The 26,674-nt window shown below is 36.4% G+C and overlaps 1 protein-coding gene across 2 annotated transcripts in view; it reads right to left on the reverse strand.

Annotated features, from left to right (window-relative positions):
• Positions 1 to 8,052: 8,052 nt before the first annotated feature.
• The window catches only part of ELOVL7 (ELOVL fatty acid elongase 7), a 112,341-nt gene continuing 93,719 nt past the window's right edge, over positions 8,053 to 26,674 (reverse strand). For both annotated transcript variants that reach the window (XM_069096370.1, XM_069096371.1), the window contains 4 exons: positions 23,876 to 23,932; positions 21,700 to 21,805; positions 13,923 to 14,059; positions 8,053 to 11,546 (listed from right to left, as the gene is read on the reverse strand). In XM_069096370.1, the coding sequence (XP_068952471.1) occupies positions 11,337 to 11,546; positions 13,923 to 14,059; positions 21,700 to 21,805; positions 23,876 to 23,932 (510 nt within the window). In that variant the 3' untranslated portion in view covers positions 8,053 to 11,336. The remainder of the gene's footprint in view (positions 11,547 to 13,922; positions 14,060 to 21,699; positions 21,806 to 23,875; positions 23,933 to 26,674) is intronic.

Below are 26,674 nucleotides of genomic sequence, written 5' to 3' on the forward strand. Positions count from 1 at the left end.
GAAGGTGAGATGTAGGGAGAATGCTAGCAGGCTTGGCAGGATAATTTAAGGATTATCTTTTTTTATGAAAAGAGATATGGTTATGTTTGTAGGCAGGGAAGAAAAGGAGCCATTAGATAAGGAATGGCTGAAGATTAGTGAGAGGGCACTAGAGGATAGAGGATTAGAGGAAGGGCATCAAGGATAAGCTTAGAGGTGTTTTACTTGGCAAGAAGGACCACCCCCTTATGTAAGACAGGAGTGAAGGAGGAGGTAGTAGGGAAGACATCTGAATCATGTGAAAATAAGAAGGAAGAAGAAGGAGCTTTTGTTCAGCGGTCTCAAATATTTCAGTGAAGTATGTTATATGGTCCTCAACTGAGAGGGTAAAGCAAGAGGATGTTAGGGGAGATGCTGAGAGGGATGAAAACATTCAGAATAGCCACTGTGGCAAGTGGAAGAGTGAATTGATTTAGGAGGTATAAAATGATTGCCTCTCTGCAGGATGGCCCACTTGAGATCAACATAAATTCGTAATGGAAATGGTAGGATTAATTCCAGCTCTATTCAGCAACACACATATAGAAGCAAATGTGACAGATGATGGGAATAACAAAGGTAGGGTTTGGTAAGTCATAAATGGCCATAGGTCAAAGAGGCAATGGATTAAAATGTAGAGGATATTTTGTCATTGAATTAAGACAGGGAAGAGAGGAGAGTACATTCAGTACATGAGTTATGGTTGGAAATCTCCTCGGTTAGTGATCATACTGGAGGTCCCAGGTGAGGACAAAGAACATGGTTAAAGGTCATAAGACAGAGTGAAAGATGGCATGATGAAAGGTTATAATCAGATAAAGGAATTTCAGAGTTTCTGAACATGGAAGTACAACATTCATGGGTGATGTTAAAATCAAAGGTATTGCAATGTCTATGTATAGCTGAGGTATTGTGGAGGACTAGGTCATGGAACTAAGTAATAATAGCTAGCATTTATTAATCATTTTAAATTTTACAAAGTTTTTTACAAATATTATTTTATTTTATCCTCACAGTAACCCCAAGAGGTCAGTGCTATTATTATCTGTATTTTACAGATGAGGCTATTGAAGCAGACAGAGGTTAAATAAATTGCCAGGGTCACACAGCTTGTAAGGGTTGATAGTCAGGTTTGAGTTCAACTCTTTCTGACTCCAGGTCTTGAGCTTGATCCACTGAGTCACCTAGTTATAGGTTAAGGACCTGAGAAGTTAAGAGTATTTGAAGGAGTATCAATATATATGTTGAAGTATGCTTAATATGAGGTCAGGAGATGGGGAGTAAAGAAAGACTAGGAACCAGTAAACTGAATTCATTGAAGAAGGAAGGAAAGGGTCCTGGCGATTGATAGAAATAATGGCTACTAGGATCTAGGTCTAGATTAAGTGATTAAGTGACATTTTAAGATAATTAATTTGGCAGCAGCATATAGGATGATTAGTCTGGGAAAGGGACTAGAGATAAGGAGACCAGTTAGGAGTCTAGTGTAGTAACAAGTGTGGGATGATTAGCATCTGCGCAAGAGTACTGGCAGTGGGAACAAACAGGAATAAATGTGAAAGGTTAAAAAGGAAAAATTAAAGATACATTTGTTGATAAGGATTGGGTAGCTCCTAAAATGATGTCAGAAAGGAGACTTATCACATAGTTTCCACGCTTCAGGATCAAACATATTAGATGTTTAAATTATTCACACTTTAGATTGCAAACATAAAACAGAATATAGGATCAGTACTTGAAACTATTGTAACAAGAGCTACAACTCCCAATGGTTTTTCAAATCAAAAGAAATTTTATTCAGCAACACATTCCTACAAGGGCATTCTCAAGGAAGAAACCCCACCACTTCTCCAAAAATGTGCTGACTGTTTTTATTTTTTTTTTTGCCTTAAAAAATACTGGTTTTTAATTTCTAGTTAACCTTACAAATGGAGCACAAAGACTTCTTTCCCTCTATGGTTGGCTTTACAAGAGAGGCAGGGCAAACTTTTTCTCTGATGTAGGGAATAGGAATATAGGAATAGGAAAAGATTCAGAGAAGTGGACATGATTGTTTTGCCTATAACAAGGGGTTGATTCTAAGATGGAGTCACTCGTATCAAGAAAAGGGGATACAAGGCCCTGATCTCTGCACCTCTACTGAATGAAGCAAGTGGATAAGATGAATCTGAATTGAGTGTTGAGCTGACTCTTTTATAAAAAAAAATTTGATTTTTTACCTTTTTGGAGGGGGGAAGGCTGGGCAGTTGGGGTCAAGTGACTTGCCCAAGGTCACATGGCTAGTAAATGTTAAGTGTCTAAGTCCAGATTTGAACTCAGGTCCTCCTAACTCCAGGGCTATTCACTGAGCCACCTAGCCACTCCTGAGCTGACTCCTTTTGAAGAAGCTATGGAGATGTTTTTTTTTAAGCAATTGGGGTTAAGTAACTTGGTCAAGGTTACATGGCCAGTTATTTCTGGGTGTGGTGCTAAGTATCAGAGCCTGGATTCGATCCCGGGTCATCCCGACTCTGGGGCCGGTGCTCTTACTCACTGTGCCACCTGGCCACCCCTTATAGAGATGTTTTAACTTCTGTTTTTGCCCATGACTTCTGACTGACAACACATTAAATGCTTATTCAGTTGAGTAGACTTTCATTACTCTGTCAACAAGAAGTTGTTAAACACTTGCTATTTGCCAGACATTGTGCTAAGCAAAACCGAAGAACTTCAGTCCTCAAGCAGTTTATATGGGAGAGACAGCATATAAGTACACACATAATGTATACAAGTCACTGTGTGATGGTAGGATTCAGTGCAGCAGCACAAGTGGAGACCAGGAAAGGTCTAAGTAAAAAACGCAGCTCTTGGGTTGAGCCTTGAAGTTATTCCAAGAGGCAGAGATGGGGAAGTAGTGAATCCCAGATATGATGGACAGGGTGAAAGCCTGGAGATAGTAGATAGAACGTGGTGTGTATAGAATAATAAGTAGCCCTGGATCACAGTAAAGGAGAAGAGTATGTGAAAGAAGAGTGTTGAGCTAGGAAGGGGCCAGACCTAGAAACAAAAACAAATGGAAAATTTTTTTAAAAACCCATTACTACATGTATACAAGACACTGCAGATACAAAGACACAAATGAAATAGTTTGTGCCCTCAATAAGTTTATCTTCTACAGCATTGAGCCATTGGATAGAAATAAATCCACCACAAGGGAAACTGAGGCAAGAAAGAGTACAATATTAACAACTGGGGAAGGGAAGGAACCAGACAAAGTGAAAAGATGTGCCACTTGAGTTGAGCCTTGAAGCCAAGGATTCTAAGAAATAGAGGTAAGGGGATACATTCCAAGCACGAGGAACAGCAAGTACAAATGTATTGGGGCAGGAAGTATTGAGCTTGGGTAATAGCTAGCAGTCTGATTTATTAACTAGAATATGAAAGGCAATAGTTATGAAACGAGGCTGGAGAGGTAGAATGAGATAAAGTGTGGGGAGCTCAGTTTATATTCTGTCCTGTAAGTACAGAAAATTTATAAAGAAATAATCTACCAACACAAGCAAAACTATTTCACAGAATCTGAGTTGGAAGGTGTAATGGTAATGTAATTTTGAACTTGAAGATCACTTTGTGTTGGCAAAAGTAGCAGGTACTTAGTACTTAGTAACTGATCAAGCCTCTGTTGGGGAAACAGAAGGCATGAATTCCTGTCCCCTCGTTACTGACATAACAGGAAATTGGCTGAAGGAAGTGGGTATATATATTCTATATATAAGTGGGTATATATACTGTGTATATAAGAAAAGCCCCAGAGAGGCAGTGACAGAATTTCCTTGAGACCGAGATCTGGTGGCAGAACAGCTACAGAAGAATGGAGAACTGAGTCCTGAAAACTTGTCATGGTGGAGCCTCTTCTGAACAGGATCCCAGGGGCCCAGAGCCAGGGAACCAGGAGCCCAGGAGCCAGGAGCCCAGGTGACTGAGGAGGCATGACTGGGATGCTGAGACTTTGTTTGTGGCTTGGTTGAGCCTTGAATTCCCTGGAGCAGAAATGGTGAAGGAGCTGACATGGACCAGACCCTGTGAACGCCAGTGTGGAGCAGGACCTACCCAGAGAGCTGGTCAGGGAACTGGGAGCTGCTGTCATTGAACCCAGGTGACAGTCTGGTGAATCCAGGTAGAATCTGGGACCATGGAAGGGGATCCAGGGAATCTGAGAACAGGCCCCAAGTCAAGATGAAAAGACCTCTCCTTGGGTACTGAGTAATTATGGAATTATAGTTTACTAGTGACTGAAGGGGTGGAGGATTTTGTGTATGATACTTAGTAAGACTTTGCTGAATTAGTGACTGATTGTACTTTGAGTACTTTGACTATTGTACTTTGAAACTACTGATAAGTGACTGATAGAGTTAATCAAGACTTTGCCCCAAGAGTGGAAGATTTTGACTGTGTACTTTGATACTACTGATAAGTGACTGAGTTAACTTAAGAGTGACTATTTTACTTTGAGACTATATTGTGAATATTATATTGTGATTTTCTGTGATAAGTTGTAATGTGGTGAATGCTGTATTTTGAATTATGCTGTACCTTGATTTTCCATGGATGCTTTGCTTTTGTTATGGAATAGAGTGATCACTATACTGAGTAATTAGAACCTTTAAAAAGCTGTTCACAGTAGCAGTTCTTCTGGAAAGCTTCTGTGCGTGGCATTACAGAAGGTAACTTAGAGACCATCTGAAGTCTGTGATGCTATTAACCTGAAGCTGCAGACCAATCATCTTTCCTCATTTTCAGCCTCAGTTTGCCCATTAATAAAATAAGGACAATACCTGATAGACCATCCTCACAGGATTGTAGGGAGGTTAAAAATGATAATGAGTATAAAGCACTACAAATGTTTTATAAATATCAAATATTTTTCTTCTTAGCATACTTTTATGCTTACACTTTTTTGTTTGTTTTTTTTTTGGATGGCAGTGGGGTTAGGTGACTTGCCCAGGGTCACACAGCTAGTAAGTGTCTGAAGTCCAATTTGAACTCAGGTCCTCCTGACTCCAGGGCTGGTGCTCTATCCACTGTGTCATCTAGCTGTCCCTCTTATACTTCTTAAAGTGCAGGTCCAGTGATGTTTTCCTCCCTACTCAATAAACTTCAATGGTTCTCTATCTCATTTAGGATCAAAAACAAATTCCTTTGATGTCCACAGCCCTTTATAGCCTAGCCCCTTACTACCTTTCCAGTCTTATTACACTTTACTCTTGGCTAGATACTCTATGATCCACTGATGTTGACCTTATTGATGTTCTCAAACAAGATATCCCATCTCCAAGCTCCAGGCATTTTTTCTCTACATACTCTATGCCTGCAATGCTTCCATCCTCATCTTTAATTCTTAGCTTCCTTCAAGTCCCAGCTAAAATCCCTTCTTCTACAGGAAGCCTTCCCCATTATTGCTGTTGATGAGTCATTTCTGTTGTGTTTGACTCTTCATAACCCCATTTGGGATTTTCTTGGCAAGGATACTGGAGTGGTTTGCCATTTCCTTCTCCAAGCTAATTTGCCAGATGAGGAAACTGAGGCAGACAGGGTGAAGTAACTTGGCCAGGATCACACAGCTAAAAAATGTCTGAGGCCAGATTAGAACTCAGGAAGATGAATCTTCCTTACTCCAGGCCTACCACTCTAATACACTGTACCATCTAGCTGCCTTTCCCAACTCCTCTTAACTTTAATACCTTCCTTCTGTTAATTATTTCCTGTTTATCCTGTATATAGCTTCTTTATATATATACACACACACACACATATATATATATATATATGTTTGCTTTTTATCTCTCCATGGATTACAAACTCCTAGAAGGCAGAGACTGTCTTTTGTTTCTTTTTGCACCCATTTAGCACATTGCCTGGCACATAGTAGCCACTTAATACTGATTGAGTTTCATTCTTATAAAAACAAATATATTTGCCAAATCATTGTCAATTCATATCAAGAACCATAGTAAAACAATTTCAAAACATACATCAAAGAAAACAACATCAAAAGAAAACCAAAAAATGATTTTTTAACTTAGAACAAATCTCTCAGTCTAAATTTCTTTGATTATTTCATCTTAATAACATACTTCCACTCACTATTAAGAGTCCCAAGGTTACACATGCCCCAGTATATTACTTTTTGAAGCAAATGCCCTACTAAAGAAAAAAATTTTCTTTCTGTGGTTCTTTCTTCTAGGGCAGATTCTCTGGCTAAGTTGTTCTTCAGAGATTGGGTCCTCCCACTTCTGACCTGAGCCAAATTAATTCTAAGTGTCCCTTTTCATCTTGAAAGCTAGTGATGAGGTGCCTTTGAATCAGCCAGCAGGATGTAAGCTTCCTGAAGATAGGGGCTATTTGTTTCTGCCTTTGTAACCACAGTGCCTAGCACATAATTGGTGTTTAGTAAATGCTTTTTTAAAATTTAATTAACCAATTTCATTTAAGACTCCAAAATTTAAGCTGGAAAAGGACTGCACGAACTAATTTTTTCAAAGGGCAGACTTCTTTTGATATTGACATACCAATATTACATAAAAAGTTAACCATTTAAAATTTCTTTAGCTATTCGTTTGGCACTTATATACTGCCCTATATTATAATTTATGTGTATTTGTTTAGTATTCCTAAATGGATTATAAATTCCTTGAGCAACTCAAGTATACTTTATATACATTTCTTTAGCTCTCGTAGGACTCCTAAATATTAACTGACTGATGATCGCAGATGTTTCAGAAGAGCTTTTACTCATCCTTCTTTATCTCTTACTCTTCCTTCTCACTCATTCCAAATATCCAACCAGTCATCAATTCTTGTAAATTCCTTGACAACCTCCTAGTTTCTTGCTTTCCATTCTCAGTGCTACTACTCCAATCCAGGCCCACTTCCACCTTATGGGTACGGATTATTGCCATAACCTCCTAATCATTTTTCAACCTTCCAGTCTGAACATCATAAAAGAAGTCATATTCTAATTGGGGAAACAACATGCAAAAAAGTATTTACATATGGGAGCTAATCTCAGAGGGAAGCTGCTGGCGATAGGAGAGACTGGCAAAGGTCTCTTGTAGAAGGTAGGATTTGAACTGAGTCTTGAAAGAAGCCAGGAAGTGATCCAACATGTCACCATCATATTTATTTTCCTAAAATACTGTTTTGATTATCAGTCACCTGCCCATAAACTTCTGAGAGCTCCCTAGTATACTATAAAAATCTAAATTCCTTAGTTTGATATTTAGGGTTTTCTACAATCTCAATCCTTTTACTTTTCAAACTTCTCTCAATGCAAAGAAACCCTTGGCTTTCCAAACTGTCCTGAAAAAAACTTTAGGTTTTCTCTCTTTGCCTCTCCCTCTTTGTTGTGTAATGGAAAATGCCCTGGCCCAGGATTCAGAAGATCCTGCCTTTATTTCTCTATCTACCACTATTGAGCTAAAGAGGAAATCATTTAACCTTTCTTCCTCAACCCCTCAGAGAAGGAATTGAATTAAATATGTTGTAAGGTTCTTCTCTAGCTCTGAAATTCTGTAAGTCTTCTCTTTCTTCTATTTAGAATGAACTCCCTGACACACCTTCTTCCTCCCACACTGCCCTCTCTCTATGAATACCTCACCATCCTTTAAGGCCTAGTTAAAAATCTAGCCTCCTCGTGATGCCTTACCTGCTCACTCTAGCCGTAAGGGTATTTACACTTTTTGGACTCCTATATAGCAGTTACTATGGTACCATTCACAGAACATGTATACACTGTTTTGCATTAGAATGATTTGTGTATGTTATCACTCTTCTACAACATAATAAACTCCTAGATGTCAGGATCCATGTCTTATTATTATTATTATCTCTCCACAAAATCTAGTCATTTATATGCAATATTGTGCTTTTTTAAAATGACTTATACACAAGAGGTGCTTTACAGATATTTGTGATATGGTGCTGAATGAATATTTGACACTTTCCCCTCTAAATGGCTATAAGGTAAAAGGCAATAGAAAAATGCACAGACAAAAGTGATATAATACCTCAAATTTATTACAATATACAGAGATTCAAATTTTATTCTCATGTTATCCAGAGAGTATTTTACAACCCATAAAAGATTCAGTGGAAGTAAAGTATCAGGGAAGAGACAGAATTTCATGGAGCAAACAATGTAGTCCATTGAATTAAAACATACTAAAACTGTAAAATGGCAAATAAAGGTCCATAGTATTTAGCAATTTATGAATTTAGAAATACCTTATAGATTTAGTCCCTTCCAGGATTCACAAATTCTAAGCAAAAACTAATAGCTAACAAACTCACAAATGAAGCTTGTTTAAAGCCAAAGGTAAGAAAATACTGAAAAGTTAAAGACATCCTACTAGAGAGAACATCTTTATATGACTCAAGAGATTTGGAGCCAGTCCCTACCAACCTAAGTCTAGACAAACACCTCATCCAGCAACATTCACAGTGAACTAGTGTTGTGTTTTTTTTTTAATGGAAGAAAGCCTTATCTAGGATTTTTTTTAAATCTCCTTTTCCTCTAATTTCCTCCTCATTTGATTTTGAATCTATTTCTAATCAGACTAAAAAAAATAGTTTCCTCTTCTCATCTAAAGCTGCCATCCTTTCCATGCCTATATAAATCATACAGAAAGGACAATGCAAGCAAATTGAGGAGAAAGTAGGTAGTGGAGACAAGATCAGGGGAAAGCATGTAAGAAAAACAATACTCTTTTCTCTTTCACCTTTGCCTTCCTTAAGGTCTCAGTTTTTCACCATTTAGAACTTTAGGGCCTCTGAGAGCACAGACTACACCATCCCCTTATTATAATTTCCTAACTTCGACCTCCAAGTGAACGATGGACATTGAGATGGATGGAGAGGGATTGGTTCTTTGATCTCTGTATCCTATCCAAGGTAAACTCCTCTTTCTCCTTAATCTATTTCCATGCCCCTCTAAATTTTCATATGGTAAGTGAATCATGTCCCTGTACATAATTTTGAAACAAGGGAACTTGAGAATTTGGCAAGAATGAAGGCATAGGACCATAACAAAGGATGGAACAGGGGAAAATATACAGATATACAGGAAAACCACAATCTAAATAGTCTTAAACAATCCACTAGATTTGCAATAAACCAATTTTTATTGTGTGTCACATATTAGCTAGGTAGCATTTCTATTTGGGGACCAAAATCAGTTTGAGGTGTAAAATAATTATTCAAAATTTGATATAAACAAGAGTAGAAAAATTCAGGATTTTCTGATTTCAATTTGTCCTTGACAAAAACATCGATGCATCATTTTAAAACTAACTCTGACTAACATTATCTTGCATTTATGAAAATGAGAATTTTTAGAAAGGGGACCCTTTAAAAAATTTTGCTTAGTATTTTATTTTTCCCCACTTATATGTAAAAACAATCTTTAAAATTTGCTTTTAAAATTCTGAGTTTCAAATTCTCTCCCTTCCTCCCTCCCCAACACACCTTATTGAGAAGGCAAGCAATTTTATATAGTTTATACATGTCTAGTCATGCAAAATATTTCCATATTAGTCATGTTGTGAAAGAAAACAGACCAAAAAAAAACCCTCAAGAAAAATAAAGTTTTTTTTTTTAAAGTATGCTTCAATCTGTATTCAAACAGTTCTTTCTCTGGGGATGGATAGTGTTTTTCATCATAAGTCTTTCAAAATTGTCTTGGATCATTGTATGGCTGAGAATGGCTAAGTCATTCACAGCTGATCATCTTACAATATTGCTGTTACTCTGTACACAGTACATTACTTTGTATCAGCTCATGTAAGTGAAAGGGGACCTTTTAAAGAGACAGAACACATTCAAGGTGAATTACTCCTTCAGAACTCTTTTTAAAGTGCCATAACATTGTGAAGATCTCAGAGAAGATTAAGGCTAACAACCACAGAAACCGTTCTTTTTAATACATTTTTTTGAGAGGGATAATTAATTATTCTGTGGCACTGGCATTTGGATGATTCCATAATCACTTTTCTCTGATAACCTTTATTTAAAAAAAACAACAATATAATATATAATAAGCAGGTATAATCACTGCCCTTTTATTTGTATTCATCTGCATCAAAAATCACCTCCAGGGGCGGCCAGGTGGCTCAGTGAGTAAGAGCACTGGCCCCAGAGTAGGGAGACCTGGGATTGGTTCCAGGCTCAGATACTTAACACCCACACAAAAATAACTGGCCGTGTAACCTTGAGCAAGTTACTTAACCCCAATTGCTTAGGGGTGGCCAGGTGGTGCAGTGAATAAGAGCACTGGCCCCAGAGTCGGGAGACCTGGGATCGGTTCCGGGCTCAGATACTTAACACCCACACAAAAATAACTGGCTGTGTAACCTTGAGCAAGTTACTTAAGCCCGATTGCTTTAAAAAAAATCACCTCCAAAAGATATCTGAATAGTGAACACAACTGGCACCCTAAAATCACTGTGAACCCTGAAGTCTGTGTAACCCAATAATGAAAGGTAATTACCTTTAATCCATAGATCAAACTTGTAAGAAGATAAGTTACAGCAGAATCATGCTAAAACATAACAGAGCCAATAAAAATACTCAAAATGAAGATTACAAATGAACTTTAAGTACTTTTTCTTCTTGGCCAATTCAACTCTACCTAGGGATAAAATAACTGTAATGGGTTGTTTTTATTAGCCTATCAGTCCCTATTATCTTTTTCTTAATATTCTAGGAGGAAAGGTTTTGTCAGTAGAAACTAAAACTGTTGCCCAAAAGACCCACTGACTGCAAATTACCTCTAAATTATATTTAAATATGACAGACTTACTCTGAAGAAGTTGCTTAATCTTCACCACTATTACATATTTAAATGGGAAAATCAACTCCAGTATCATTGAAGTGTTTAGTGAAGCCAACAGTAATTATCCTAAGTCAGCCCACCTTCAACTATATCTAGGCTACTGGTTTAAACTCTTCTCAGTGCTCAAAATATTTAATATTTTTCATGCATGTTGGACTTCTTAGAATAGTATTCTACCTCAACTGCCTTGTATCGTTGTAATGAAAGGTATCGAATAAGACCTTTAGATTCTGTATAGCAGTTGAAAATGTCCAAAAAAACCCTTCAAGGTTAATTTCTAATCTGCATATTACCTTCCCTCTCAAATATCAGAAACCCAAATAACTTATCATAAAAATACAAGCTCTTGGTTTTGAAGAAAAACATACAAAATGTACTGCACATCTAAACATGTCCTGATTGTCTAGGAGTATAGTATAACAGTCTGAAGTGTCTGTGGCAGCATGAGATTTCAGTTATTCTTGCTTCTGCAGACTCCATTTTTCACAGTTTTGGGCAGCCTTTGGCCCTTGGTATAAGCACGATACCAAAAGTGGGCAAACAGGAACAGGAAGATGCACCCATAGCTCATGATGATGTACTGGAAGACTGGAAATTGGTATTTGCAATCCTTCATAAGGAAGGACTGTCCTATGTGGACTGTCACTATAACAAATTGAACCTGAAGAAGAGAACAAGGAAAATAGTCAGGTATTTTGTTGCCATTTAAAAACTCTTCTAATTAATTAGCAGTTTAATTCTTAACCACTTGTACAACCAACCTATACCTCTTGTCCACCTCTGTTGGCTTCTCCTGGGCTCTGCAATTTTCTTAAAAAGTAACTTCCTCAAGAGTTACTTTGCTATGGACATAAGTTCAGAACTGGTTCACACAGGGCAGCTACGTGGAGCACTAAATAGAGCACTGGCCCTAGAGTCAGGAGGACCTTCGTTCAAATTCAGTCTCAGACACTTAACACTTACTAGCTGTGTGACCTTTGGCAAGTCACTTAACCCCAACTGTCCTGCCTTCCCCCCTCTGAAAAAGAAAAAGAACTGGTTCACACTGGTAACAAGAGAAGACCTTATTTGGAGAATACAGGTTGTCCTAAATGTGTCCCCAAATGGGGTATCTAGGTGGCACAGTGGATAGAATAGCAGGCCCAGGAGTCAGGAGGACCTAAGTTCAAATCTGGCCTCAGACACCTATTAGTTATGTGACCCTAGGCAAGTCACTTAACTGTGTTTGCCTCAGTTTCCTCATCTGTAAAATGAGCTGAAGAAGGAAATGGCAAACCACACCAGTATCTGTACCACAAAAACCCCAAATGGGGCCATGAAGAGTTCGACACAACTGAACAACAGCCTAAATGTGTAGGGGTTCTCTTTGCAAAATGGGCTAAGAGCACCCCTGACCTTGAAGTCTCTAGCATCTTCCCACACACACTAAGCCCAGGAGTTCTTCAAGAGTATGCCCCAAATTTTTGTCAGCTATACCCCCAAATGATATGGAAGATCCACTTTCAATTACATAGGCATGTGTGACTCAGGCATTAGACTGAACTTCTATTTTCATGCAACTTACAATTACATGCACAGATATAAATCTCTCAATTAATACTGTGCTACAAGCTTAAAAAGAGTTTGTGTACTGTTGTTCTATGCAAAAATGGCTTGCCTTTGCCCTACTGTTCTAAGTCTTCAGAGTAGGCTCTTCAAAGGTGTATTTTTGCTGGCCTCAGTTCACAGGATGTTAGGATCACAGATGTAGATCTGGAAGGGACCTCAGAGGCAATATAACCCAACCCTTTCATTTTACAGACAGGGAAACTGAGGCTCAGGGAGATTAAGTGACTTGACCATGGTAACAATGCTAGTTAAATGTCAGGGGCAGCATTTCAAGCTAGATCTTCCTGACTCTAGGTACAGTTTTGTGTTTTTTTTTTTTCTTGCCACAACACCATGCTGCAGAGAGTAGGCCCTTCTGGGTATATTCAAGGGTAGCTGTCTCTAGGCACATATTAAAATCTTGCCATGGCACAAGTCCTGAATCAAAATTTAATTCTTCCACCTTAAGACAGGGAATATATGCTAAATTTGTTTTATAGGTTGCATAGCATATTCTGGGCACCCAATTCATGTTAGCAGTAACTAGAAGTTCCCTTTTTAAATGTCAAATCAAGCTATACAACTCTAAATCCATGTTTTCTTCTTCAGCTTTGGTAGAATGTGAGGTCAATTTGCTGGACAGAGTAGGATGCTGATACAAAAATATTTAATCTAATACTCTGCTTAAGCCTTAAATAATACTTCTAAAGGCAGCATAGCTACATGTCACATTTTTTTAGGAATTTATATGACACAGAATTCAAACTTAGATATTGAAGAGGTATTCCTGCTAGACAGATTTTTAGCTGTATGTTGGCTACTCATTTGATTAGAGGGTAATTATGAATTGTGATCAGAAAACAATTTTTTAAAGAACATTGATTTATCACCTTTCTGAAATTTGTTTTTTGGTTCTTACAATAATCCTCTGGTGTTAAAGAAATATGGAAGTTTATACATATTGAGGTTGGGAATGGTGGGGAAGAGGAAGGAAGGAAGGTTAATAGTTTTTAATTACTTAAAAATTAAATAATTCACCCAATATTGTGGGATAAGCTATAGAGAGTTTAAACCAAGCATGTGAATCTTTTCTCTTTCAGTTTAGTATTATAGTCATAATAGATCCCATTAGGCTGATTCATGCTAATTATTCAAATATATCTATTTGATTTAACTATAAATGAAACAGCTGGGATGGTACACACATTATTCTGGTTTAAGATTTTATAATTAGCACTTACTATTTTATAAATACACTCAATTGTTTTCAGCTAGGTTCCTGATAAAACTAAAATTATATCAAAAGATTAACTACACAATGTACAATGATGAAGTTATTTGTTTCCTCTGTGGACTATTTAGTTGGGAATATAATTTACATAGAAATGGACTGATTTCCACTTGTCGGGTTTAAAATCCACTTTTTGTGAAGGGGAGGGGAGTTACTCACAAGCTGTAGTGTTGTCAAGTATTTTTTCCACCACAGATATTTCTGGTAGGCTGGTCCCAGTGCACACAATCCATAGTAGGTATACATGACTACATGGACAGCTGTATTCAACAAGGCATGGAATGTTCCCAAACCACCTGCAAAACGTAGCATTGTCATTGGTTGTCTAAGAGATGGATTTATATGACTGAAGATTTTTAATGTCATTATTCCTTGATTTTTAATTGGAAGAAAATGTCAAATGAGAACTCAAATTTGCTGAATCTATAAACTTAACACATTAGACAAAAATATGAACAATTCACAAGATTGGCAAAACCCTTGACAACTTTAGCAAATACAAATTGTTTATATGAGGCTCTTACTTCCAATGGCTGTTTACTTCAAATACAAGATGAACTCCATTTATAATTGTTGTAAATCAGAATATTCTTTTTTTAATTTATTTATTCTACCCACAATGCTTTTCAAAGTAACACGATAATCTGTAGCACTGACAGGCAAACATTAAAAAAGGCTACTCCTTCTACCAGGGACATGACAATAGGTAACATATTTTTCTTTCTTGTAAGAGAAAATAAGTTTTGTTGCTCTAAAATATTTTAGTAAAAATATTTTCTTTTTTCCAAAGGATAGCTCTTTTAATTCATTAATATAATAAATCTTCAAAAATTTCCAATTACTGGAGAAATCCAATTTGATCTAGAAAAAATTAAAATTACAAAATTTTAGAAGAAAACAATGCTTTAAACCTTCTAACAATCCAAAGATCTATACTTTCATCTATTGAATTATTTTTCCAATGATGTAGTTTAGTAGCTCCTATGTGCAAAACACTGAGTTATGTTCTAGAGATGCAAAGACAAAACCAAAACCCCCAAAAATGTCCCTGCCCTCAAGGAACTTACTTTCCAATGTGAAAAACAAGTAGTAAACAGATAAGCAACTACAAAATATTTGAGGAAGGAGAGAGTGCTAAAAATTGGGGGAAATCAGGTAAGGCTTCTAGTTAAATCCTAAGATAGGGAATATTAACCATTTTTGTGTCATGGACTCCGTTGAGTCTGGGGAAGTCTTATGAATACCTTCTCAGAGTAATGTTTTTAAATGGATAAAATATAATACATAGGATTATAAAGAAAACCAACTATATTGAAATGCAATTATCAAAATAGTTTTTAAAACAAGTTCATGGACCATAGGTTAAGATATCCTGATCTAAGAAGCAGAGGTGAGAAGGAAATACAAGCCAGGCATGGGGAATGGATTATACAAAGCAAAGAGGCTGTGAAATGGAATTTTAAATTCTGGAAATTTTGAGGTCAGTTTGAATGAAATATACAGTGCCTGAGAGGGACTTACATTAAACGATGGTGGTAATGGGCCTTAAATGTTAGGCTAAGAAGTTTGTATTTAATCTCAGAGGCAATAGGGTGCCCCTAAAGATTTTTTAAGCAGATGTGTACTGTGGTCAGACTTATACCTTAGCATGGTTATTTTGGGAACTTCATGGAATATTAATTGGATAGGGTAGAGATTGGAAGCAGGAGGCTAATCCAAATTATTTTTGCAATAATCAATGCTAGAGATGATAAGGGCCCAAAGCAATTTCAGAAATGTTGTGGAACTGGCATCTATAAGAGTTGGTAATTGATTGGATATGGGTGGTGAAAGGAAAGAATAACTCCAAGGTTACAAATCTGAGAGTAGAAGGACAATGATGCCTTCATTAGAAATTGGGAAATTTGATGGAGGAAAAGGTGTATGGAAGAAGACGGTAAGTTTCATATTAGACATACTGAGTTTGATATGCTAATGAGACACCCAGCTGAAGTTCAGGAGAAAGATTATATTATCTTCATGAATTGCAATGGCCACAAAATGTGATCACCTGGTGTACAACCCTTGGTGCTAAACCTCTTGCAGCTTAGAACATAGACGGCAGATTTATACCTAAAGACCTTCCAAAAGCTTGGTAGGAACTATCAGACTGTGAAATAGCCCTCAAGGTGCCAGGGTACCCTCTAAGGGTGGAGTAAGACTTTTGTGGAGTGTTACCTCATAGGTGATAGCTTGGGAGGACCCCTAATGTGAGGACTCTCTCTATCAAGTACCCCTGACTTAGGAAATTAGTCCTGGGAAATTTTGTGGGCATTGATTGGTTAGGTGACTTCCCCAAGGTCACAAAGCCAACCAGTGCCAAACATGGGATTTTAATTCAAGGCCAAATCCAAAAACTCTATTTACCATATTTTCCCATTTGGTTTTTTTTTTAACACAGTAGTTTAATAATCAGGATATAAATAATTATAAATATATATATATATATATATGAAGTTCAATTAGATTAACAAAATGTTACTTCATAGAGATCAGATGAATATATAAGATTCATAAAATGTTACTTCATAGAGATCAGATGAATATATAAGATTCATACTCAGCATAATAATTATATATAAACACATGCTCACAAAGTGCTGAGGAGGTGCCTAAAATAATTTGTTCTCTCAAGCAATTTCATTTTCCTCCTCTAATCTTATTGATACTATTTGCTTTAGCAAACTCTTTCTTTATAAGCATAGTAAAATTCAATTTTGGTTAGCCTCTGTCCCCCCAGACTCCCCACTGGAGTCAGAATTAATGAAGTTTTATTACATATGGAACCCTTATTATCACTTTTAGCTTTTATTATTCACATTTTGCTTAACCTTATGAAAAATAATTTTAAACAGATATACCAGGATAGCAGCAATTTTTTTTTTCTGGAGAGCTATAAGACACAATACATTTTTGATGATTTCTGTCTTGGTTCACAAAGGCTCTTCCATAGTTAATACACTCTAGATATTTATTTGAGCTTCATGATTCTATGATGGGAAGATATTTCCTTGGCCATTAGCACAGGGCCATCATTATAACCCTACCTACTATGTCATGAAATTCTGATACTCTCACTAAGGAAAGGGTTCCAGGGTACAGATCCTAGTATCAATGACATAGCAAGTCAGAATCTAAAAAACAGAGTACCAGGGTATATGGTTAATTCTCTTGTCATGATAATATTCTCTTTCAAATATTTTAATGTGCCTACTTATAGGTACCTAAAATGAGATTTTTATCATATATGGAACCCTTACTATTATAATTTTTAGCTTTTATTCTCCACATTTTGTGCAACCTTCTGGAAAATAAACTTATGCAGATATACCAGGATAGCAGCAAAACTTCTCTGGAGAACTTTAAGATATTTACACAATTCATCTTTGATGGTTTAGGTATAATGCTGTACCTGCTTTTGCAAGGCTTTCCTGATAAGGATTACTTTTCTCTGAAATTGTTTTCCTTTCTCTGATAAAAGGCCTCCCAAAGTATTTAAATATCTAAATGAATTAAACTTTGTAAATACACAACACATAATGTTTTATCACCTGAAAAGCTATGCAACTCTTGCCATTCTCCTTCTCTTGACTTGGATTTATACAGAGTCAATGTCAAAATTATCTGTAGATATCTGTTAAGCATACACCCATTTAAATGAAAGAAAACACAAGGAGAAGAACCATGCTAATACTATTGCATAAGGAAGTTCAAAAGTCAGCCAGGGAATAAAATAGTAGGTAAATATTAGCTGGGCTGGAATGTATTAAAAGACCTGGTCCAGGTTTCATTGCAGGTAAGGAAGGTTAGGCCTACATGTTGGAAATACTTCTAAAGGTATTGCTGCCTTGGATGGCACCGAATAGATATTCCATGCACAGAGCATTTCAAAGAACTTTACATGGAAGACCAAACTAAGATGCCAAGAAAATAATAATAGCCAGCATTCATATAGTACTGTGAGGTTTGCAAAGTGCTTTACAAATATTTTCTCATATTACCCTGGGGGAGGGTTAGGAGCTGTTTTTATATCCCCATTTTACAGATGAGGCAATTGAGCTAGACAGAGATCAAGTGACTTGCTCAGGGTCACTTAGCTGGTAAGTATATGAGGCTGGATTTGGACTCAGTTCTTTCTGACTCCAGATGCAGTGATCTATCCACTGCACCAGCTGCTTCAAAAATGCACAAATACAAAGGATATGGTATGACAGAAACTTTCCAAAGTAGGAGAGGCCATTTGTTTAAGGGATTCCAGAATATAGTGTATTATGTCAATAAAACTGCTGTATTTAAAAATTAATATAAATGGTTTCTAAGGTCCTTTCTAGCACTAACTCTATGATCTAATGACTTTCAGGAGCTTCTGTTTCTTCAGCTTTAAAGTGAGTGTTGGACCAGATGGCCTCTAAAATCCTTTCCAGTTCTAAATTCTCAACATTCTTATGAATTCTTCCTCAGAAACAATACAGATGAAGATTTGTAGCATGAGTGGGCACAAAATGGGATGGAAAGAAATTCTCAAGTCCCTCCTATCCTTTTTTGTTGTAATGTTTAAATTTTAATTATCTGCATAGTAAATCAAGAGCTGGGCTAGCTAGATGGCACAGTGGATAGAGCACTGGGCCTGGAGTCAGGAAGACTCATTTTCATGAATTCAAATCTGACCTCAGACACTTACTAGCTGTGTGACCCTGGGCAAGTCAAAAAGCCCCATTTGCCTCAGTTTCCTCATCTGCAAAATGAGCTGGAAAGGAAAAGGCAAACCACTGCAGTGCCTTTGTCCAGAAAACCCCAACTGGGATCATGAAGAGTCAGACACGAGTGAAATAACCAAACAATGACAGCAACAAATATGTAGTTATGAAATATGGATGTAAAGAAAACATAAAACAAGGGTAAGTTTAAGTAACTTAATCTCATGTTAAGGATTCAGACATCTGGCTGTTCCTTACTTTATGGCCTTGAAAGCCTCTTGTAAAGTATTGCTAGTGGCCAAGACTAGATAGAATTCTTCTAAAAAAGACTGTGTTTTATGGGATTCGATTTAATATTTATTGAAAGGCTATCATACTTTCTAAGGCATTGTACTACAGACTTTTAGCCCTCAAAAGGTCAATGACTTTTAATACATGACAAACAAAGAGCTATAAAGATGACTTAGAACTCAGTAAGAATATTTTCCATACCTTTAACAGTAAATAGAAACAAGACAAGGCAGGAAAAGATGGCACAGAGAGCAATGATCTCTCTTTATGGATCTCTAATAGGGACTGCTTGTGTATTCCTTGTGTTTGTATTTGCACATTGTACCTTGTATAACAATTATTTCCAAATACATTCTCTCTCTCTCCCCTATTTAGACTATCAATGCCTCAAAAAAGGGACCTGTTGTCATGTTCATTGGCTTGTCTCTCTCTTCCTGGGTCTAGTACACTGTGTTGCAAATGGCAGGTTCTTAATAAACGTTCTTAAATCAAAGTAAAATGAAATAGATAAGTTGAGAAATCTGACTATAACCTGAAATCTATTTCATGAACTAGGTTACAAAATCAGCTCTGTTTCCTCTGGAAAAATTCTCCCTGGAGAGTTGCCAACTTGAGGAATTTCAATTGCTGACATGTCTCCTGGTATGCAGGGAATTCCAAAGCAAGTCTGAAGTCACAGCAGTGCTCTGCCAGCTCTGGGATTTTCCTCCTTCTGCCACATTTTTCTTCCTAGTCCTCTTATCTCCTGAACCACAGGGTTTTCCCTATGTTGTGAGTTCCCTGGATTCGGATCCGGAATCTCCAAAAAGTTTTTCCCTGCAATCGTTTCACTATATGAGAAATTCTTCATTCCATCAGCCTGAAGATTCTTAAACTTGAGGAACAGATATCAACAGATATGGGAAAAGATCCTCAGAATATTTTGTACCATGAGGAGGAAGATTTAGTTTTTTTAATTTGAGTTTCCTTTTTTTTTTTCATTATGAACCTGATGAACATCTAGAAACACAAACATTTGCATATGCAAAGACCAGAAAAAGAGGATTGTACATAAATCTCTGTTATACATACTCCATGTTTTTATTAAGTACATTATAAATTTAACATGGTAATAGAATCTGGACTGCATTGCTTCTTTGAGTCCTTGAATGAAAGATTCTTTTAAAAAAAAAGAATCAGTAGAAATTGATTTCTATATCAGAAAAAGGATAAATTCTCTAAGTTCTCTTTGTGGGCCCCAAATATAATTTAATACAAACTATTCAAGTCATATTATGTAAAATCCCTTCACTCAATAAATATTTATTAAGCACAACATGCAACTCCTTAGGACTTGTATCTAACCTCAGTGGAGAGTGCTCTTCCCCCTATACCATGCTGCCTTTCTCTTAAAGTCAGTTCAAGCAATTAATCTAAGAGTTGGAAAAGATTTAAAGACCCTTGCCCTTAAGTAATTTAAAAGACAGATTAATTCCATAGTTCATCAATTATGTGAATTCTAAAGAACTAAACCAAAACACCATGAACTACCAATTTTTTTTTAAATTTTTAAAGTATATGTTCAGAGGATCCTTCAGTACTGTGAGTAGTAGCATGAGAATGCAAGTAGATTTTATACAGGTCCTTTAATGGGAATATTATTGGGTATGTTTAATAAAGGTTGATAGGAAGAAATCTAGATACAAGTAAGGTATATTAACACTGAAATTGACATTAACTTTCCAATATAGGAGGAACAGTTAGGTGGTAAAGTGGATAGAGTGCCTGACCTGAAGTCAGGGAGACCTGAGTTCAAATCTAGCTTCAGACACTTACTAGCTGTGTAACCCTGGGCAAGTCACTTAACCCTGTTTGCCTCAGTTCCTCATCTGTAAAATGAATTGTAAAAGGAAATGGCAAGCACTCCAGTATTATCGCCAAAAAAATCCCAACTGGGGTCATGAACAGTAGGACACTATTGAAAACAATTCAACAACAACAATGAAATTCCAGAATAGTGAATTCCTGAATGAAGAAATGCTCTCATCAATGGAGGGTGACACTTTTTCTGCAACTTATAGTCTCACAGGGTTGCCAGGAACTCCATGGAGAAGTTAAGGAACTTGTTCAAGGCCATACAGTCAGAATGTGTCATAGGAAGGACTTAAATCCATGTCATCTGGGCTCAAAACTGGTTTAACTATCCACTATGCAATGCTGCCTCTCAATTATTTAAACAAAATCCCTACCAACAGAGGACTTGCATTTCACAATAAAGAACATACTGGGAATAGAGCAAATGAAACTTGAAAAAAGAGGACCCAAATTATCCTTGGCTAAAGAATACATATGGAGAAGCAGCTAGGTGGCACAGTGAATAGAACACCAGCCCTGGAATCAAGAGGACCTGAATTCAAATCCAGCCTAAGATGCTTAACACTTACTAGCCATGTGACCTTGGGCAAGTAACTTAACCCCAATTGCCCAGCCTTCCCCCCTCAAAAAAAAAAAGAATACATATGGAAGAATGTGCCAAAGAACCTTAAATATCTTGTATTTTAGACCAGGGAAGAATAAATAGGCAAGACAGAAAAAGTTATATAAAATTCTCACATATGAAGTCAGGAGTTTCATTTGAGTGCTTCTCTAACTTCCCAGGGAATTTGTTAATTTCTTCATTTCAATGACAATTTATAATGTATGACCCTGGGCAAGATGCTCTCTGCCTCAGTCTCCTCATACGTAAAGTGAGGATAATACTAGCACCTGGTTCCCAAGGTTGTTTTGAGGATCAAATGAGATAATATTTGTAAAGGCACTTTGAAAACCTTAAAGTGCTATGTAAATGCTATTATCATTATTACTGTTTTTATAACATATGGAAATTTTATTATTATTATAACACATGATCCCAATTCTCCCTCAACTACCTGCAGCAAATTTGACTCCAAACCACCAGGTCCATGGCATGATGGTGTGATGGAAGACATGCAGGAAAGTAACTTGGCTATTTTTCTTACGCAGAACAAAAAAGATCTGAAATAATTTAAAGAAAATCAAGTTCACATTTAAAATACATGCAATATTCATTTAGTATACACAAACACAGGGGAAGTACGAAATATTTTTAGTCAATACACAAATATAATTTGCTTTAAAAATCAAGTTTTCTGGAATGTTTACAGAACAAGATGGTTTCACAAGGAGAAGCACAAAAGAGGCTATCTCCCCTTCATCTTATTATGAAGAGTCAGATAATTCAAGAGAATTAAAGTCTTAGAGGTAGGAGAAATGGGCAAGTAGGAGTGGAATGAGTTGGTCAAATAGGCAGGTGGAGGAAGGAGCAGGAACAAATAAAAGAAATCAGAGTGATTTTTCCAGGCAAATGCGAAGAAAGAAATAATGACCAGAATAGACTGACCCTAATTCTTGGGATTAGAAACATTCTATATTTCCTTTAATTTAATCCAGATTTAAGCAAATAAGAAAGATTAATAAAACAATTAGCAGTCATCAAAAAATTGCATAAAGGCATAATAATAGTTGTTTTTTTTTTTTGAAAAAAAAATATATAACCTTCAAAGAGTTAAATTGGGAAACAAAAGCAAAGTAGAAGTAGCTTAGAAAATATGGCCAAGTCAAGGCATTATAAAATAGAATCTGTGGATTGGTTTGCAGAGAAAGTATGAAAGAAAAATTATTAGGAAACTTAAGAGGAAGAGTGTAAACAAAGCCAGAATTCCACAGGTATAAGCTAGCTAAGAAGAGAGCAGCCCAAAGGAACAAGGATATGTAGCAATAAGGGCAAGAGAGAGAATTATTGGGAGATAACAGGCACAGCATTCTGCATAGCACCAAGATCATGCAAAACAGTAACAAAACTAAAATACATATGCTTACAAAAATATAAGGAAGCAATATGGTTCAGTGGAAAGAGAACTGAACTGGGTGGGAGTCAAGAGGATTCTGGTCCTAGGCCTGTCTCCACCCAGGACTCACTGAATGTGACTTTGGACAAGTCAATTTATCTTTCTGAGCCTCCGCCGTGTAGTCTGTAAAATGAAGGAGTTAGACTAAAGGATATTTAATATTCCTCCCATCTCTAACATTCTCTGAATAGTGAAATAGAGAAATTGGCGAGGTGAAGATTTGAAACATAGTTGTATAGTTCCTAAAGGGAGAATACCATTAAAAAGACTTGGGCCTTGAGGTTCTCCTACTAGTACTAACTAGAGGTAGAAACAACAGAGAACAGAATGATTCTTTTGTCCTAACTTCCATAGAAGGAAAAGAAAAGCACACATTACTTCTTCAAATGGGATCAATAGAATTGAGAAGGAATAGAATGCTTGGTCCGAGCATTTCTGCAGATCCTTTCGCCAAAGTTTGTAAGCACTTAGCATGCCTACAAGCAAGATGAAAAGGAGAACCAATAAGGCATAGACTTTAGTATGAAATAAAGTGCTTAGATGATGCTATGAATCTGTGATAGGTTTTTGTTTGTTTTGGGGGTGGGTTGTTTTTGTTTTAAAGATAGGCTCTTTGGGTATAGTTTAACATTATACTATAGTGCCTTATATAGAGTGAAGGTCCTTTGTGCTCTGACAGCAACCATTTTGGTAAAATAACAATAGTCCTTTCTATTCAAAATACAGTTCCAAATTCCTTTCTAAATCTGAACTATAAAGAGCCTAGAACAGATCTGTTTATATCCTAAACTTGATCATAAGACTCAAAGCAATGGAGAGCTATTTTAAGGGTTTTGAGACGGTTGTGTGGGACTCAAATCAGTGGCGTAAAGGAGAACTGTTATATAGGTTATGAGAGAGTTGTGTTTCTATGTATTTATTACTTAATGACTTGGCATGAGTTGATGTGTAGAGAGATATTTTTTAAGGTTTGGGAAACACTTTGAAATCTCAGGTATCTTCCCCCATGAATTCTCTTGAATAAACGAGAGATAATAAGGCTAATCAAAGATACAAAGTCTGGCTAATAAGAAAGGGAAGTGAGGCACCAAAACAATACTGTATTAGCTTTCTTCTAATCTATGATTTCCATGTAAAGAAATCAAATATTTACTTAAGTGGGTGACTTCATACTTACAGTGTCTAATAGCTCAATGAACTTGGAGAAGTAATAAAGCCAGCAGGTCCATGCCATCTGCAGAAACACACACAGAAGAACAAGGAATTTTAATTAAAGACTACAAATAATGATACCAACACTTTTTATCCCACCAAAAAGAAAAGAGAATGAAAGAAAAGGAAAATGCCCTCGATTTTCTCAGTTTTTTTTTTTTATAGAAAAAAGTTCTCCCAAGCCTTTCAGCCTCAAATCTGAATTCATTCATCCATCATCAATTTTTAGTTTATTGAATTAAAATCTGCATATTTTAATTCACTCAGATATCATAACTAATATCTATTACAACTGGACAATCAGAATGATGTTTTTAAAATTGATTTTCTTCTTGATTTAATGTTTTATATTTTCTCCAATTACATGTAAAAACCATTTTTAACATCTAAAAAAATTGAGTTCCAAATTTTCTCCCTCCCCCTCCTTATTAAGAAAGCAAGCATTTTGATATAGGTTATACATGTGCAGTCATACAAACATATTTCCACATTAGTCATATTGGGAAAGAAAATACAGACCCAAACAACAACAAAAACAACCAATAAAAATAAAGAAAAAATATGCTTCAATCTGCATTCAGACTCTATCAGTTCTTTCTGTGGAGATAGGTAGCATTTTTCATCACAAATCCTTCAGAATTATCTTAGATCATCATATTCCTGAGAAGAGATAAGCCATTCGCAGTTGATCATCTTACAATATTGCCTTTGCTATGTACAATGTTCTCCTGGTTCTGTTCATTTTACTTTGTATCAGTTCATGTAAGTCTTTCCAGATTTTTCTGAGAGCATCCTGCTCATCATTTTTTGTAGTATTCCATCATGATCATGTACAACAAATTGTTCAGCCATCCCCCAATTGATGTACATTCTTTGCCACCATTAAAAGAGCTGCTATAAATATTTTTTACATAAAGATCTTATTCCTTTTTTGTGCTCTCTGAGATACAAAGGAGAAGGTGTTAAAGAGCTTTGAGAAGGCTGCTTTTCCCAGCTGTTCTCTATAGAGCTAGGTGGAGCCATCCCTTCTGACCTGTCAGAGTTGGGGTATAGGCTCTAGGATGCACTGGACTCTCCAAAAGCAGTGGTATTGCTTGGTCAAATGGTATGCATAGTTTTATAGCCTTTTGGGCATAGTTCCAAATTGCTCTCCAGAATAGTTAAATCAGCATACAACTTCACCAATATTAATGTAGTGTCTCAGTTTTCCTACATATATGCTAACATTTGTCATTTTCCTTTTCTATCATATTAGTCAACTTGATAGGTATGCTATGGCAGCTCAGAGTTGTTTTAACTTGAATTTGTTTAATCAATAGTGATTGAGAACATTTTTATATGATTATAGATACCTTTGATTACTTTGTCTGGAAATTGCCTGTTCATATCCTTTGACCATTTATCAATTGAGGAATTGCTCTTATTTTTTTTATAAATCTGACCCAGTTCCCTATATATTTGAGAAATGAGATCTTTATCAGAGAAACTTCCTGTAAAAATTTTTTCACAGTTATGATTAACTAACTCTGTATTTCCTTCCACACTATTTTCACCCCGTTTATCCTGCTCCCTCTCTCTCCTTTCAACGTGTCCATCCTCAAAAGTGTTTTGCTTCCTCAATACACCCTCTCTTCTATTACCCTTCATTTTCTTATCCTTTTCCCTTCCTACTTTCCTATAGGATAAGATAGGCTTCTATATCCAACTGAGCGTGTATATTATTCCCTCTTTGAGGCAATTCCAATGAGGGTTCACCCCCACCACCACCTTCTTCATCTTCCCTTTCACTGTAAAAGTTTTCACATCTCTTTTATGTAAGATAATTTAGCCCATTCTACGGTTCCCTTTCCCCTTCTCGCAGTGCATTTCTCTTTCTTACCCTTTAATTTGATTTTTTTAGATAAATCATCCCATCATATTTAATTTCTATCCATGCCCTCTATTTATACTTCTAACTACCCTAAAGTCTTTAGGAGTTACAAGTATCATTTTCCCATGCAGGAATGTAAACTGTTTAGCCTTATTGGAACCCTTATGATTTCTCTTTCCTGTTTACCTTTTTATGCTTCTCTGGAGTCTTGTATTTGAAAGTCAAATTATCTATTCAGCTCTGGTCTTTTCAACAGGAATGCTTGAAAGTCCTCTATTTCATTGAATAAGTATTTTTCTCCCATGAAGGATTACACTCAGTTTTGCTGAGTAGGTAATTCTTGGTTATAATCCTAGCTCCTTTGCCTTCTGGAATTATCATGTTTCAAGCTCTCCCATCCTTTAATATAGAAACTGCTAAATCTTATGATATTCTGACTGTGACTCTACAATATTTGAATTGTTTCTTTCTGGTTGCATGTAATATTTTCTCCTTGACTTGGAAGCTTTGGAATTTGACTATAATATTCCTGAGAGTTTTCATTTTGGGATCTCCTTCAGGAGATGATCAGTGGATTCTTTCAATTTCTATATCTGGTTCTTGGGATGAAAAATTGTTTGGGTTCTGCAGCTCCAGAATTTGTTTTGAGGCATTATTTTAAATGTATTTGGAGGGAAATTTGGAGAGTTCAGGTGAGTCCCTGCCTTGGCTCCTCCCTCCAACTGATTTTAAATCTAGAGTAGATTAAATGTAACTCAAAATTAGCGTTAAAAACATTCTTCTAATTTGTCCAGCTGTAATAGTTAATGGTTACCCTTGAAGGAAGTTAGGTGGTGCAGTAGATAGAGTGTCAGACCAGAATCAGGAAGATTCTTCTTCCTGAATTAAAATCTA

Source organism: Petaurus breviceps, unplaced genomic scaffold, assembly GCF_028583685.1.
Source record: "Petaurus breviceps papuanus isolate PSGF00001 unplaced genomic scaffold, PetGlider_PUasm1.0 229, whole genome shotgun sequence".
In the NCBI taxonomy this organism is placed as follows: Eukaryota; Metazoa; Chordata; class Mammalia; order Diprotodontia; family Petauridae; genus Petaurus; species Petaurus breviceps.